At 37.1% G+C, this 17,506-nt stretch overlaps 1 protein-coding gene and 1 long non-coding RNA gene across 2 annotated transcripts; both read left to right on the top strand.

The window, feature by feature from the left end:
* Window positions 1–868: 868 nt before the first annotated feature.
* On the top strand, window positions 869–1,394 carry LOC132053782 (uncharacterized). Its single transcript, XM_059445886.1, has 2 exons — window positions 869–1,111; window positions 1,215–1,394. Exons 1-2 carry the CDS (start codon window positions 869–871, stop codon window positions 1,392–1,394), a joined length of 423 nt encoding a protein of 140 aa, XP_059301869.1.
* A 1,524-nt stretch (window positions 1,395–2,918) lies between these two features.
* LOC132054407 (uncharacterized) lies at window positions 2,919–5,637 on the top strand. The gene is made up of 3 exons (XR_009414289.1): window positions 2,919–3,283; window positions 3,382–3,636; window positions 3,987–5,637. It is a non-coding gene; the product is annotated as an uncharacterized LOC132054407 (long non-coding RNA).
* Window positions 5,638–17,506: the final 11,869 nt, after the last annotated feature.

Below are 17,506 nucleotides of genomic sequence, written 5' to 3'. Positions count from 1 at the left end.
GTCGCATTTTGTTTATATGGTCATGGGTACGGCGGGGCCACGTAAAGTCATATGATTCGTCTTACGTATGTTTAGAGGTGCGTGGACATGTTTGTGGGTTGTGCCTACTTTCGTACGGTGGTGTTTGTATATGTTGTGTTTGGGCGATCTCATTCGCGCGCGGCCGGTCCATATGTATATATGTTGTGTTGGTGGCCCACGTGTGGCCTTGTTGGTATTTTCAGTACGCGGGGTTATTTTGGATAGTCCGAAAACAAAGGAAACTCCCCGCGGAAATTTTTTCCGGAAAGTATATAGATTTGGAACACGACTTGCCCGCTCATTATATACTTGGATGCGTTTGATATACCTTGTGATAGCGTTTGATAGGTGTGTTTGGGTGCCCAGATCGGGCACTAGTCACGGCCTACGGGGTTGGGTAGTGACAACAAGGAACAACGAAGAGCCTACAATATGATCCTCGATAGAGTATTTTCAAATAAATTAGGAGCCTTCTTCATAGATTGTCCTGGTGGAACTGGAAAAAGTTTTTTATACCGCGCATTACTAGTTGTTGTGAGACAGAGAGGGTTTATTGCTTTGGCAACTGCAAGTTCTGGTGTTGCAGCATCACTTCTTCCTGGAGGTCGAACTGCCCCCTCCCGCTTTAAATTACCTATAGATATTGATGGAAATTTCAGTTAAAAAAAATGAATATTTGTGAACAATGTGGATATCATTTGAAAATGAGCAGTTCGGATAGAATTGAACTTTTGATTGATCCGGGTACTTGGGATCCTATGGATGAAGACATGGTCTCCTAAGTAAACAAAGTTCATTGGCATCTTTGATTCGAGATGCAAAACTAATAGAGTGGGATGAAATCTCAATGGCAAAGAAAATGGTTGAAGCCTTAGATTTGCTTCTAAAAGATTTAATGGAGACAAATATGCTCTTTGGTGGAAAAATGGTTGTATTCAATGGTGATTTTAGACAAATTCTACCTCTGTCGCCCGTAGTGGAAAAAGAGAAGATCTTATCCGTGAAAGCTTATTGTGCTCTGAAATTTGGAATCAACTTGAAAGATTGCGATTATCAGAGAATATGCGAGCGAAAACTGACCCGGTCTTTTGTGATTATTTAATGAGGATTGGTAATGGAAAAGAAAGGAGAAATAGCCAAGGCAAAATTGAAATTCCCCGTTCTTTGATTATTCTTTTTTTACCACTGAAAAGGATTCTTTGAATATTTTGTTTAGAGTTACTTATCCTGATTTGTTTACATCTAATTCTAATGTTTCTTTTATTATTTCTCGTGCTATTCTAACACCAAAGAATGACTTTGTTGATGAAATAAATGACATGTTGATTACTCAATTTCCGACTGACGCGAAAGTCTATGTTGCTACTGATTAAAGTCTTAACCCGAAAGATCAAAGCGAACATGAGGATTTTATGCACACTTTAAATCCTCCTGGATTACCACCTTACAAGCTGTCTTTAAAAAGAAATTGTCCAATTATATTTCTAAGAAATCTTAATCCTTCTGAGGGTTTATGCAATGGAACCCGATTAACATGTGACGACTTCAAAACACACGTTATTAGCACTGTGATATCCAGTGGTGATTTTAAAAATACCCATGTATTCATACCACGGATACCATTATTGACATCGGAAGATGAAAAAATACCCCTTCAATTTAAAAGAACACAGTTTCTAGTACGGTTATGTTATGCCATGACTATCAATAAAGCTCAAGGTCAAACGTTAGATTTTATTGGTATTTACTAGCGAGAACCCGTTTTCTCTCATGGTCAGTCGTACGTACAAAGCCAAAAGTTCTAATTGTGTCATAGTATTAATAAGACCACCTATAGCTGTGATGACAATGATTGCTCCGCAAATAATGTAGTCTACGACGAAATTATTACGAAAGCTTTTTCCTGAACTGATGTTATTGTTGCCGATGGTATTTAGTTGCAGAATATCAGCCCTAATTCTGAACTCAATTAGGAATTACTTCTGTTTTTGTTCAGATTATAGAAGCTTAACTAAACTCTTAACTCATTCATATATGTTTTTAGGTTGTCCATCATTGAATATTATCTTATACAACTGGATTATTGTGTATATTCTTTCTATTTAAATCATTGGTATACACTAACATACTGTAATGTGCAACAATTGCAGATCATCTATCTCAACATGACAGGAAGATTTAGCATCAACTCCATCACTCCAAAAACTGAACAATGGTTGTAAAGTCCAAGTGGTTGATAAGGGCCGCCCTAGAGACAACACACAGAAAACCAAAAAGTACCAGCTCTTGATTCTTCAGGATGAAGAGGTACTTTTTAATCAATTAGGCCTACAACAACCGAATTAATCCACTAATAAAAACTTAGTAAAAACCTGCTGATCATTATAACTTCTGATGATTTATAAATGTGACTACTTCTAATCTCAAGATCTAGATTAAGTGTGATTTAACTGCAAGAAAACGATGATACATATATTTGTGTAACCTAATTGTATCTTATTTCCACACAGGAAACACATATAGTGGTACGATTGTCGTGCCAATAGAAGAGGTCAATCCTCCTCAAAATCCACTGCCGCCGCCAACAAAGCTTACTCTTACGGCATTTGATAGCTTCAAAAGTCAACTTGAAGGATATGAATTTGGTATTACAAAATTTAATGCTTTATACTTTTTTTAAGCTCTTACAGTACAGTAAAGTAACTTTACTTATCTATCAACTTCTTTATGATCGTCCTTTTATTGCAAGATGTCCTTGTCGTTGTGGTTAGTGCGGGCTTACCGACAGCTGCTAACAGTGAAGGCAGAATTCAAGAGTTTATCATTATTGATAACAAGTAAGTACAACACTTCTTGCTATTTCCATTGTTCTTCTTATCCTTCTTCAAACCTCACCTATTTTTGTATCATATGCAAGTATGCACATTCATTGTAGTTTCCTTTTTATTAGCTATTGTTAACAATTTGCAATATTTCCCTAGATATAGAACAGATTTTCTTATTATCGTTAGATTCCTTTGTTAATTAATTGACTCGTATATGAGCTTTTCCTGTTTACTTTTATAGTAGATATCAAATCCATATAATTGCTTACATATACTTTCTTACAAACACTTATGCTATTTATTTTTACGATAGATGTTAATTTGAAGTCACTGTCGTGGACAACACTGATTCTACAATGGCACTTATCGCAGATGAACCCGCTGAAACTATGTTGCATCTCACCGCAGAAGAAATCTACAATATTCGTTGTGTCAAGGTACATATTAAAACTAATTCAACTAAAATAAAAACTATTTGCTTCCAACTGTTCTGCCTTTTGGTTTTTATACATGAAAAACCAAACTTTTCTTCCAGAAGGAAATGCTACCTCTTGCAAATGTGACAAGGCAACTAATTGGCAAGACGTTTAACGTTCAAATGAAGAGATCTTTGACAAAAAATATGGATGCAGCACCCGCAAAATTAATTCTTCTGTCCTTTATGCAAAAAGAGAACGCTATTGACACACAATTGCCCCCTACCCTAATGGACATTCCAGAAAGCAGCAAAAGGAATATTGATGATAACCAAAAGAAAATGAAAATTGCTACTCGGAGAAACTATTGAAAGGTATTCCAATTAATCCATTAAAAAGATACTACATTTAATCAGCTCCTGCTAATTTAGTATTCTAAATTCTTTTAATTGTGATTTGAGTATTTCTAAATCTAAGAGTTAAAATTTAATATTCTAGATGCAAAACTAATGCCAAAATATGTAGTTGGAAAATCAGATGTCTGCTACTCATTGACAAATCTATATAGAGGTCCAACTTTTTCACTTAACTTTCGCTGATTCTTATTCTTTGATTTCACCACCAGTGAAAATCTTTCACTTCTTACTTTGGGATACAATTGGAGCCACTTTTTGCTATCTCCTTGAAGACATGGTTGAAACTACTTTTTCTGTTGTCTTCCTAGATGCGATACTGAAGTTTTCCAAAAAGACAGAAACTACTTTTGTTGCTGCCTTATCCTGTGACAGTTCTCATATCAGGTTAGCCCTTTTCTTCTTTTACTTCACGTACCTCTCCTCAATCACAATTTTCCTTTGAACACTACAATTGTTTTCTTATGGGAGCACTAACCTGGGTGAGGACAATTTGCTTTAAGGAAGGATTATATACATTGTGGTGCATGCAATTTGTCAAATGGATCATATAAGCTGTTTAGATATGAGATGACATGTGAACCTCTTTTAGGTATACAATATTTTAGTCACCACAACAATTACACTGTTGCAGTTTACTATGGTCATAGTTGTTGTTGTTTTTTTTTTTTTTTTTTTTTTTTTTTTTTTTTTTTGTGCCGTACAAATTGAACCCAGTTTTCTTCACTATTTTCCTCTCCTTCAAAATCTGTCAGGTTCATTCCTCTTCATTTTCATCTCTAGCTTTAACTTCACCCTTCTTCATCTCTGTAATGGATCCTTAGGGGAGGCGAACTATATGAGGTAACGATTAATACTGTACTTCGCTGGTTGTGCCCTCTGTTTCTACCATGCTCTTTATCTGGACTGCACAAGTAAAAAGATTCCCTACATTCAATTACTTTCTTAGATATAGCATAATCATAATGCAATGGCATGCCAGGGATTTTTTAACTTGTTCAGTTGTTGCCAGCAAAGAAACTTTTTGGTGCTTTTCAGAAATCTCCATGGTAAGTATCAGCTATCTCAACATTATCATGTTCAAAATCCCTTTTTCAATCTTTTATTTTTCACACACTAATCATTCACCTTGTCTATGCTATGCAACAGACACCAATATTCTCACCAAAGATTACAAGAGAAGTGTCAGCACCGCAGCTAACCTTCAAATCAATGTGTCGCTTTGTTAATATGTAAATAGAATGTATATAGCTATTGTGTAAATCTTTGTTCAACTTGTAAAACTTGGCTCCGTATGGTCTATCTTCAACTTATAAAACTTGGCTCCTTATCAAATGGATGTAAAAACTATATGTTCTTGGCAGTGGCGGACCTAGAATTTTAGGGCCGTGGGTGCTCGCCTTTTAACGACAAACTATGAGCGTCTAAAAATGAAAGGCGACGGGAAAACAGAAACTATTGTGTCGAGGTAATTAGGACACTGAAGAAAAGGTTGCAAACATTTATGCAAGTGATACTTTTTTTTTTTCTTTTTTACCACAATTAAGCAAACTAATTAAAAAGGGAAAATTAGAAGTCCGAAAAAGCAAATAAGCAGTAAGAAAGGAAAAGAAAAACCAGCTGGTAAAACTAAAAGCAAGGAAGAATCTGGCCAAAAATTTGAGAAGCTAAACGCTCTAAGCAAGGATTGATCTCGAATCTCACGCAAGCAACAACTTTGATTTCCCCTTTTAAACCAAAGCACCCAGCAGCATCTTTCTGCAATGGGTGCTTAAGCATTTTATATATCCGTTTTGTTGATTTTTATAAATAAATATGTAAAGCTTGGGATGCGGTCAATGGGTGCCGGAGCACCACTTTGCACTGTGTGGGTCCGCCCCTTTCTTGGTCTGAGTTACTTGATGCTATTTTGAAAGATTTTGCTCTTGATTTATTTAGTAACAGCTACATAAAGCTAACTATATATCTGTTAGGCCTCCTCCGCATTGGCCTCGTGCTGTCATGGGCCATACTCCCCTAGTATACACAGAAAGAAAGATCAAAAGAAAGAAAAGAGAGGGGGGGGGAGGAGTGCAGGGGGAGAACACATGTAACCGAATGACTACTTCCCTTAGAAGTAAACCCGTCAACCAGTTCAAACCGGACCGGACCGGTAACCGGTTACGGAACCGGCCGGTTTCCGGTTAAAAAATCGGCAACCGGTTCCGGTTTATCGGTTCGAATCCGGCAGGAACCGGTCGGTTCAATGATCCAAAACCCTTTTTTTTTGTTTTTTTGTTTTTTGTATAGTATATATATATTATAGTATTTATTAGTATATTGTAGGTATAATGGTATATTTACATATGTTATATAAGTTTATAAGTAAAGTTTAAATATTTACTGACTAACAGGCTAACAACAAGTCAGCAATACAGCATATACGTGTATATATATATATATAGATAATGGATATATGTTTAAGTATATATATATATATATATATATATATATATATATATATATATATATATATTTAAGTTATATGTATACTATATATTATAAGTATATTTTAGTTATTTTTCAAGTATATAACTTTCTAGTTTTTAATTTAAGTAGATGTATATTATAAGTATATTCTTAGTATATTTTAGGTATATTCCTAACTTAATATAAGTAAAAACATAAACACAAGTAAATAGAAGAAAGCTCAATGAGCCATATATTTTATTCATTCTTGGATAACATTTATTTGCAAGTTGTAGTTTTTTTTAACTTGCAAATAATACATGAGTTGTAAAATAGTAGAATAATAAAATCACCAATTCTCAATCATTTCGTTAATTTCCACCATATCATATTCGGCCATGGAGATATCTTCAAAGTCTTCCATTTGGTCCGGTCCACTTGCTATCAAATCTTCAATTTCTTCTCTTCGCCTTCCTCCGCTTCTAAGTTTTGGTTGCGTCGCTCCGATCTAATCCAATCGCGAATGCACACTAGTACTTGCAAGCTAAAAAAGCGGATAATGAGTGTCTATGGTCTCCAATTTCTTGTCTTCCTTGGCTAAATGCGATCTCCGAAGCCACGGTTGATACTTGAACCGTAAGGATATCTCGAGCTATTCCTGAGAGTATCGGATGACTTGCCTTGTACTTCTTCCACCATGCTAAGACGTCCAATTCATCCAGTTCCTTGATATCCACTGTTGACACCCGATTTTGTCCCGCCCTTTTCCAAAATATTTATTTGAGCTTCTAATATTTTTGACAACTTAAGAATATTCGCTTATATTTTATTGCAATTATTAGCTTTCTATTAATATTGTCGTTTTCCACTATCGTGATGGGCATCGCCTATTATCGTTATCAGTGCTATTATCATTATCATTATCATTATCATTATTATTATTATTATTATTATTATTATTATTATTATTATTATTATTATTATTATTATTATTATTATTATTATTATTATACCCCGCATTTTCAGAGCATGAGTATGACATATACCTCACCGTAGTAATGGAGTGTCGGAGACGTCCCATGATGTTTTGAAAGGCACAAGCCATGGAAAGTACGTAACAACGAAGTAAAAGGATGAATTACAATCTCGTAAGTCGTAGTCGGGAAAGACTATTTTGAGACCGAGAACATGACCATTTTAGTATAATGAATGACAAATACCATGTATGGAGAGTTTCGGAATATTTCGAGGTCGAATAAATTGAAGAGAAATAAGTTCGACGAAAATTTGAGAAATGCTGGACGGATTTTCAGTCAACTTTGGAGGCGCATATCTCCTAGTATATTTGGAGTTTTAAGGTGAAGAAAAGCCTAAAAGGAAGTTCGTCGAGTCTAGTTTGTAATGCAATAAACCACTCATTGATAGGACATCGGAGTAGAGAGTTATAGACGTTACAAACTGAGCTGATGAAGCAGAAACAAAACTGCAACGATGCGGTGCAGTCTTGCTACGATGCTTGCTACGATCGTAGCTACGATGACGCCGCCTCAGCCCCTATATAAAGGGTTAAATCCCATTTTTTTCATCCAAAAATTTCCAGAAAATTCAGCAGCCAAGGGAGCAATATACATCACAAAAAATTGAGGATTTTGAGTGAAATTTCAAGTAACGAAGTACCAATCGAGGTCCGGGCAACGCGTAGACGCGATTATAATTTCATTTGGTGTTGAAGTTATCTTGGGAACAAGAAAATGATGAAGTTTTGGCTACCTTCATAAAAACAAGGTATGAATCATTAAATCCCTCTCTTTATCAAGTTTGATTAAGGAATAATTTCAAGAATAGAGGTTATGGTTTATTGTGTTGATGTTTTTGATTTATGGATTGAGGATTGAAGAGAAATTGGATGAAAATACATATAATTATCTTGTAGGATGTTGAGGATGTTGTTATTGATGTTGTTAGTGTTAATTTCGGCTTCTTTACGGAAATAAAGTTATTAATTAGTCGTATCCCAAGTTGGTTGGTTGGGAAATTTAGAAAACAGTGTGTGGGTTGTTTTATCGCATATGTTGGTATTGGAAATGATGTTATTGCTATTGGTTTTGTTGTTGATGTTGTGGTTGTTGAATTGGAATCTCGGGCTAGGCATATAAACAGGGGAAATGCTGCCCGAATCTCGGTAGAATCTAAAAGGACTTTCATTAAGTGTTTAAGACGAGCGTATGACGATGATCCTAACGATATCATGAATGGCTCTATATGTAGATTACGAGGCTACGAATAATTCTTAAGCGAGTTGCAAGACGGGAAATAAGTTGGAAATCGAGAAGTATCTTCCAGGTATGTTAAGGCTAGTCCCCTTCTTTCTAAAGGCATGATCCTTTCTTTATGAACCTTTATGTCGTACCATAATATCATTGTTTCCGCAAATGCTAGAAGTCCACGAATCTCGCGATCCTTAAGATGTTATTAAGCTCCCAAAGGCATGATTCTTTTCTTATCAAACTATGCTTGAATTCCATGAAAACTCTCATTTCCAAGAATGTTAGAAATTCATGACTTTTAAAGTTTCTATGATGATAGAGTTGAATAATTTCTTATATGATAACCATGATGATGATCATGAGGGATTTATTTATCCAAGCTCCAAGGCATATGGATTTCATGTTGTTATGAGATAATTTTATTCACAGAGATTTCCATGTACCTGAGCTATATATTATTATGATGACTATCATGAGAACGATTTTACGTTCAAAGGTTCCAAACTTATGATTTCAATGACGATATGAGAATATTCAGCTATCTTTTGACTTTTCTTAACTTTATTCTTTGTTGTTGGTCTCACCTTAAAATAATTGTTCCTTCAAGGTGAGACAAAGCGACGATAAGTATTCCATAATATATTCGGAGGCTACCGACCTTACGTCACTCTGATACAGTTGTAGCTTTTGATTGGGCTCTTATGCATGCTTTATATATATGTATGTATTTTCTCACACCGCGCGCGCTATAGTCGGCCGGGCGTGCACGTAGATGTGCACACCCGTGCCGGTGGGCATGTTATGATATTGCCCCGGACGCGGGAGGCACGGACGCGGGCTAATAATGATGATAACACCGAGCCTTAAATGGCCGGGCATGATACTACTTATATATCACACCGAGCCTTCATGGCCGGGCATGTTACTTTCACACCGAGCCTTTATGGACGGGCATGCTACTATGTATATATATAAAATGTTTTTTTAAAAGGCTAAGCATGCATGACATCCGCCTTATGAGGCATCCAGATGTTCAGGTTATCTCTCTTACTCATTGTTACTTTTCATATCTATATTATGATATTATTCATGCCTTACATACTCAGTACATTATTCGTACCTTGACGTCCATCCGTGGGCGTTTTCATGCCACGCGGTGTATACGGACGAGTAGAGGATATGGCTAGAAGATGTTCCGGTTTGGATTGGCGAGCTCCATTTCTTTCCGGAGTGTTGCGAGGCAGTATCCATGTCATGGTATAATGATTTATGTTAGAGACTTTGCGAGACGAGTCATGTATACAGTATGCCAGTCTTGTAGGCGGCTATTTAAGCCGATGTATCCTTATACATTACTTTACAGATTTCATATGATTACAGTTTACTTGGTTTAAGAAAGACGAAAAGAATATTTTTTTTCTGAAAAGCTTCCGTTATGCATTTCAGTTCATGACCTGCAAGTCCAGTGAGATTAAGAATATACCGAGAGCCAGTGGGTTCGCTCGACTCTAAGTAAGGGTCGGGTGCCCATCATACCCTATCAGGATTGGGGTGTGACAATTATCATCATCATCATCATCATCATCATCATATCACTCTCGTTTAATATTATGATTGTCGTGATCACTTTTAACTTTCCTATTTATCATCTTGCGCGAAAATGCATCGCATTTTTTTTTTTTAATTACTTTCAGACTTTATAAAGGTTATTGCACAACTATTACGATATCATGTAATTTTATTTGAATACTAATAAATATATCTTTATTAAGTAATATTTTAGCACGCGTTAATATATAATTAACTAAGGAGTGTCTTTCATTTAAATTTGCAAGTCAAAGATTGAAGGAAGAAAAGAAAAGTCCACACCCGAGGCCCATATTTTCAGTTATTTGCAGCCCAAGTTTGCTCTAATATTTAGCCCAAATTAAGCCAATTCGGATCAGCCCAAAAGATCCTCCAAAGCCACTATTCAAGAATCAATATGGACCATTCAATAAAAATGATCTGATGGGCGGTATTAAGTCTCACGTTTCAATTCAGCTAGGGTTCCTTTGGTGAAGAACAGCGACGCCTCTTTCACCTCTGTCTCTCATTTCCTCTTTCGGAAATGGCCAAACTCCTCCAGCCGAAAGAGGACTTTATTTTCGCCATTTTTGTGCGAAAGGAACTTCTCTAGGCGCGTCTCTATCTCATCTTCACATTTTCGTGCTTCAAGGTGTGACAAACCTCCCATTCTAATGAAGGTCTCACCATTTCGGGCAACAATCTGACCAAATCACGTGAAGGTCACATACCTCCAAAGCCCAACGTTCGAGTTCAAAGGGTTTTCTTTGACCATGAGTTCGAAATCAGATTGAAATCCCGCCTAAAACTACGAATCTAAAAAACCCTACTGGTATCCTATAAATACATCCTATTAGCATTTGTTGGGGGGCTCTCTTTTTCCGCCTCCTCTCCTCTGTCAACTTCAAAATCCTCTATTATCTTCAAATACTAACTTCAAAATCATCTTCGTTTTAGGTCTCTGCCCACATTCAGCCGTGGAGGAGATTCATTCGGTTCTAATTGTGTCATTTTGTTTTTGAATTCGAGCTCGAAGTTCGTCGAATCCGAAGACCCCGCACCTAGTTCACTGCACCCGAAAAAGGTAATTTTCTTCCTTGTCTTGAAGTTTTCGAATTTGTGTAGATTAGTTAGTTTTAATCTCGGTTCAGAAAGGTAAATAATTTTTTATTATGTGATTTAGCATTTCGTTTATTGCCCAGCTCTGCTTTTGCTTGTTCATGAGCATAGTATACTTTAACTTCAATATGAGAAACATGAGCATAATAATAGTTCCATAATTTCCTTTTGTTATTTGTTCTCTATGGATTCATGTAATCATGAGCTTTTAGTTCAATATTTGCTTGCCTTTATCTTTGGAGAAGTACGAGGATAATCATTGTATGTTGAAATACTAGCTTTGAAATTTCCATATCATAAGTATTTGAATTTCAGTTCAATGCAGCCCCTTTAAGTTGATGTATGTTCATGATTAAAAACTCGAGTTAAATATGCCAAATCAATGCTATTTTCCTCTCTTTGTAATTTAGTTAAGAAGTCGAGTGTTAGATTCTACTATTTGCAGTTATTCTTTGAGTATTTATGAGCATGTTTCCTTTTCCAGTGTGCTTTGAATTATGCATCATTATTTGGTGTATAGTGTACATGTTGTATTTCAAGCTACGTATGAATCAGGTGTATTTTAAAAGGAAGAAATATATTTTGGGTTCTAATTAGTTAAGAATATAATGAGTTCAAAATTAGGCATCTATCACTTTTGGTTTTTAAGCATGAGTAAGGTCTGTTGTTCATTCTTAAATGATCTCAAAACAGTTAGCTACTTTGAAAGATAGTCATCTTATTTCGTAATACTCCGTCCTTTTTATTATTTTTTCTGTATTTTTTATAGTTTTTGTTTCTGTATTGTTTGGCTTTCTTATTGTTTTGTTATGGTATTTGATTGTTGTTTCTTGTTTAGTTAGCTGTATCCTGTTAGTTATAGTACTTAAATTCCTGTTTCCTGTTTAGTTAATATTATATTCAACATAATGTTTTGTTATGGTATTTGATTGTTGTTTCTTGTTTAGTTAGCTGTTTCCTGTTTCCTGTTTCCTTTTCTTGTTTAGCTAGTCTTACCCTATTGGTTGTGGTATTTGATGCTTGTTTAGTTCAGTGTCATCATGTTAGTTATGGTATTTAAGTTCTTGTTTCATGTTTAAGCTTAGCTACTATCATGTTTTGTTTTCCTTTTCCTGGTTTAATTTAGTTCTGTCCTGTTATTTATAGTATCTGATCGCATGTTCCTTGTTTGGTTAGGTGTCACGACCCGCCTAGAGGGCCGCGACGGGTACCCGTGAGCTAGATACCGAGCACCATACATTATACCATTATCGTCTTAACCTGTATTCATATAAGCTTCATAAACATGTACACGTATCCACATATACCAGCATTCATGACAGCAAAAAAATAATGTACGAAATATACATCGAGGGCACATAACAACTGCTACCCACATACAAGTATCTACGAGTCTCTAACTGAAACTCTGAGGTCATGACTGTCACACCCGTAATCCGATAGGGTGTGATGGGCACCCGACCCTTACCTAGGGCCGAGCGAACCCGCTGACTCCTATGACATCCATAATCATACTGGGCCTTTAGCCATAACATAAATACATAACAGAAGTTTTCGGAAAGTCAAATACGCTTTTCATCTTTCTCAAATCAAATAAAACTTGTAACATATGAAACTTATAATACAACACATAATAATACGTCGGCTTACATAGCCGCTTACATAATCGACATCTTATACCCACGACACCATGCACAAAGTCTCTAACACGAACATGAAACCATAACATAATAATCGACTCGGCCGCACTCCGGGAGGAAAATGGAGCTCGCCAATCGCCGGAACATCTTCTCGCTAATGTCTTCAGCTCACACAGGTGTACACACGCGCGCATGAACGCGGCCCCCGAAGAAAAGCGGGGTCAGTACGGAATATGTACTGAGTATGTAAAGCATGGAATACAGGAAGCGAGGTCATAACCGAAATGAGGGGTACGGAAAATGTGCATCATAGTCAGAATACCGAAGTACATGTATCTGTAATACAAATAGGGCATAAGAGGTACAGAAGACAAATATAACAATCAGAATGCTCAAAATACTTAGCTTTCTTTGAAAAACCTTTCTGTTTCATATTTTTTGAAAGTAAAACATATCGTAGTAGCTGACATTAACCGATGTGGGATTCGCCTAAACCAATGTGGGATTCGCCTAAACCAGTGCGGAATTTTGCCTCGCCACTGGGTTTGCCCCACCATTGGGTTTGCCCCACCACCGGCTACGAAACCGATAGATCATATTTCGAATACATATATATGTCATATCATCACATCAGATTTAATCATCATACTATCATATCATCAGATTAAACAGAGTCATCATATTACCGTATCATCCGAACAGATTCGTTATATTATCAGATCATCACATTATCAAATCATTATGTCATCAGATCATCAGATTATCATACCATATGCCCTATGCGGCCCATAATGGACCCGGCGGACGGAACGCGGTCGCCCCTCCTGCCTTGGGCGCCACAACTCATCATACTTCGAAAGTTTTCAGATCTCCTGCATCTCCGTCACACATCATATCATATAACCACGGTGCCGGTCAAAAGGGCTCGGCGTGCCGGACATATCATAACACCATAATAATAGTCGCTCATCATACTTCGGAAGCTCATCATACTTCGCATTGTGCGCACGATAGTACCGGGAGGACTCGGCGAAGGGAATAACAAAAATGTGCACGAACGAGAATCGTGGGATCTATATGCCATTCAAAACATTCATACAGATTCCATAGAATAATCAAACGAATTATCATTTACAAGCCAAAGCAATAGTCAGATCAAGTTCCTTCCGAACGTTACTCGGAAACATATCAAATAAACTTTATCCATCATAGTTACGTAACAAAATCATATGCATACGGATTCTCATTTCATACATTTACACAGACTTAACAGAATAATCAGACAAATTATCATTTACAAGCCGACTCGCATTGACCAAATCAAATCTCTTCCCGATATTATCCGGACTTATCAAATAGAACTTCAGCATCATAATCACGTATCAGAATCATATATATACGAATTCTTATTTCAGACTTAACAGATAAATAAGTAATCACATGCGGGGGGTCGGATTGTTAACTTTATTAGGTTCTTTTAACAAGTCATCGTAACTACACAACGAATGTCTTGCGGGCCCACGGACAAGTATCAACCGATCCGAGCCCGCCTTGGAACATTATAATCTTAATACGCTACAGAACCTCCTACGGACATGTCGAAGCGATCCGAGCCTTCCTATGGAAGTTACGGACGTTCGTAGTTTCCAACTCTTTTATGAACAAATCTTTCCATGGATATTCATTTTTAATCATACAAAGGCATAAGGACCACAATTTGACTACATTATAAATACGGATATCAAGAAACAAATAAGAATCACGGACATGCTCGGATCGCAGGAGTAGAGTTACCTCGGGGATCATATCATAGCCTATTCATACTAAGACATGCCAAAGAAAGAGAGGTGAGCTTTACATACCTTGGCCGCTTCCTAAGCTAATCCGAGCTCGCATTTCGACTCCTCACGATCTACAATAACGTCGTTGAATATCAACCATTAGCCATAACACTTAAGAATCCAGCTCCAAATTAACACTTTGTTTACAAAAATTTCGGCAGCATCTCCCCTATAAATCCAACACCCCCGAGAATTCAACTCGGCCAATCTCAACACAACCAAACCAACAAACATGATAACGATATCCATAAGTGATTCAAAACGCATTCTAACATCAATAATTCCTTTCTACACAATTCGACAACATTTCATTTATATTCAAATAATCTACATACAATCGATTCAACTTCATTGCTCATATGTTCAAGTATTAATCCGAAACCATTCAAACACGATTCAAGGACATTCCAAGCAATCCATGCAATGTTCCAAACAGCCCGGCCAATGTACAACATGACCCGAAACTTGCCATATTCCACAAGAGCAATGGCGACACATTTCTTTCCTCCGAATTCATAAACTACACCAATGCTCCGCATACTAGCAATCATCATTCCCATGAACACAAGAACCTATATTAAAATCATGTTGCTTTCCAAAACAGCCCACAACATTTACAAATTCAACATGAATCATTAAACATTTATTTTCATCATAGAAACTATAGCATCAATCAACAAAACGCTAAATAAACTTAGTCCTTCATTTCCACACTACCCCACATACACACGGCCACAACACCACACCACCCTTTTCATGAATTTTATTCATTCTACATACCACAACACATACAAATCATCCATAATATATGCAAAAGAGGATTGGACCTTACCTTTTCCACCTACTCCAACTCTCGGCTAGCTTGATGAACTACAACAACGAATGGTTTTCTTGTTCCAACAACCATTCCACGTCGACGAGGGCCTTCTAATTAGTAGGAAAGCATGAAGAAGGAGATTTTTCCTTGACCAACCTCCCCATGACCCTGTTCGGCCAAGGCTGGCCGAACTCTCTCTTGTCTCTCTCTCTCCATTTTTCTTGAATTTTCTTGAAGTTAAATGATAAGTTGGCTTATTTTTTCATGACTTTCATATATATATATATAGAGGCATGGGCACATGACCGGTCATGTGCCCTTTTTTCCTCCAATTTTTCTCCAATTTTCTAGATTTTTCTCCAAGTCATGAAAGATGAATTCTTAGGCTTGCATGGTCATCTTTGTCCATATATATTTTAAACTCCCACAAATATATGGTGTACACATGTGACATTTCATGGCATGAAAATATTGGCCAAACATGGGGTGGGGTCCACGGCCACCTAGGCCTTTTGGCCATTTCATGAAAATTCTTTTCCAACTTTTAGCCTCCAATTCCTCCTTATCCCGAATTTACCCTTAATGCTCCATTCCAATAAAAGGATGAGTACGCAACTTATACATTCTAGAAAAATTTATAACCTTGTTCTTAACTTCCCGCCATTAACTCGGAATATTCAAATGTACAAACTGCGAGGTGTAACATCCTTCCCCCTTTAGAACATTCGTCCTCGAATGTTCAACTAGTTCTGCGGGGTCGCGTTAGCACCTCGGGGGAGCTCCCTTTTCATAGCTATTACCATTCTTCATTCTATCTCTTAAGCTATCCAATACCGTGCTCTTGTCATACTCTTTCTCTTCATACACGTCCATTTTCTAGCGTCGTATTATTCAAAGTCTGTGCAAACTTTTCATACTACCTTAAACTTTTCAAATGTACAAACTGCGAGGTGTAACAATGACGATGGGATAGGACCCCATCATATCCAAATATGTACACAAAAGAATATATCAAGACGGCACTTCCGGTCTATGGAAGTACTCTGGTGCAAGTGCGATCTGACTCCTAGGAAGCGGGGTCGTCTCCCCGCCACTCGGGCATGAGCACAGCATCCAAAGAAAAGGATGTCAGTACGAACAATGTACTGAGTATGTAAGGCATATATCATAAAGTAACAGAAGAACAGGAAGACAAAACAAAGATGAAAAGATAGCTGGTAACTGTTTGCCTCTTAAGGCGGAGCCATGCATGCATACGCATAACATATCATATCATATATTGCTGCGGAACGTGCAGCCCGATCCATATATTGCCGTGGAACGTACGTCCCGATCTATTATCCATATAGCCCGCGTCCGGGCATCCTGCGTCCGGTATAATATCATCATATGCCAGCTGATCAGGTGGCTATGCATCTATAGCATATATATAATATACGTAGCATGCATGAGAGCCCAAATAAAAGTGCACTCTCTCGGAGTGACATAAGGTCGTAAACCTCCGAGTGCATTATGACATCATCATCATTAGATCGTGTCTGGGGATCCATGACGTAACTTATGGCTATATGTAATATAGCTCAGACATAAGCTGAAGCCATATGCATAATAGCCTGGGGCTATATGTAATATAGCTCACTTAGACACGAGCAGTGGCCATATGCTTTATAGCCCACTCAGTTGCGTCAGGAAGTCATTTAGAATGTTAAGCTTGAAAGTCTTTCAAATTGGATCCATTGTAAGATTATTTAGGAACTATAAGCTTTTGGCATTTATGGAAGTAAAATACAGAGAATAACATATACAAAATCAACATATAGGGGTCATGCCTTTAAAAGAAGAAGGGGATAGCCTCACATACCTTTGTATCTCCTTAACGACGTCGACTAAAAGCTCTCCTTCCGACTTACAATTCTACATATAAGAGGGTTCGTGCGAAGGTTAGATTGTTGAGGGCATACTTACGTTTAAACTAAAGCGACTAAAGCTAACAAAAATTGGGCAGCATTTCATTTGTTTCGACAACTTTTTCCTCATATAACCAAACAGCTCCCAAACCACACAACAACATCCATAATATCATAATACGCAATTTCCTCTCAAGTTAAACATTATTCCATCTCTAAACTCATT

The sequence above is a fragment of the Lycium ferocissimum genome, chromosome 4 (genome assembly GCF_029784015.1).
Source record: "Lycium ferocissimum isolate CSIRO_LF1 chromosome 4, AGI_CSIRO_Lferr_CH_V1, whole genome shotgun sequence".
NCBI classification, from domain to species: Eukaryota; Viridiplantae; Streptophyta; class Magnoliopsida; order Solanales; family Solanaceae; genus Lycium; species Lycium ferocissimum.
This window is presented reverse-complemented; position numbering and strand designations above follow the sequence as displayed.

Coding starts and splice junctions, on each gene's coding strand:
- LOC132053782 (XM_059445886.1), top strand. CDS start 869: ATGGCAAAGAAAATGGTTGAAGCCTTAGATTTGCTTCTAAAAGATTTA. Junction 1,112..1,214: donor GAAAACTGACCCGGTCTTTT/GTGATTATTTAA, acceptor ACCACTGAAAAG/GATTCTTTGAATATTTTGTT.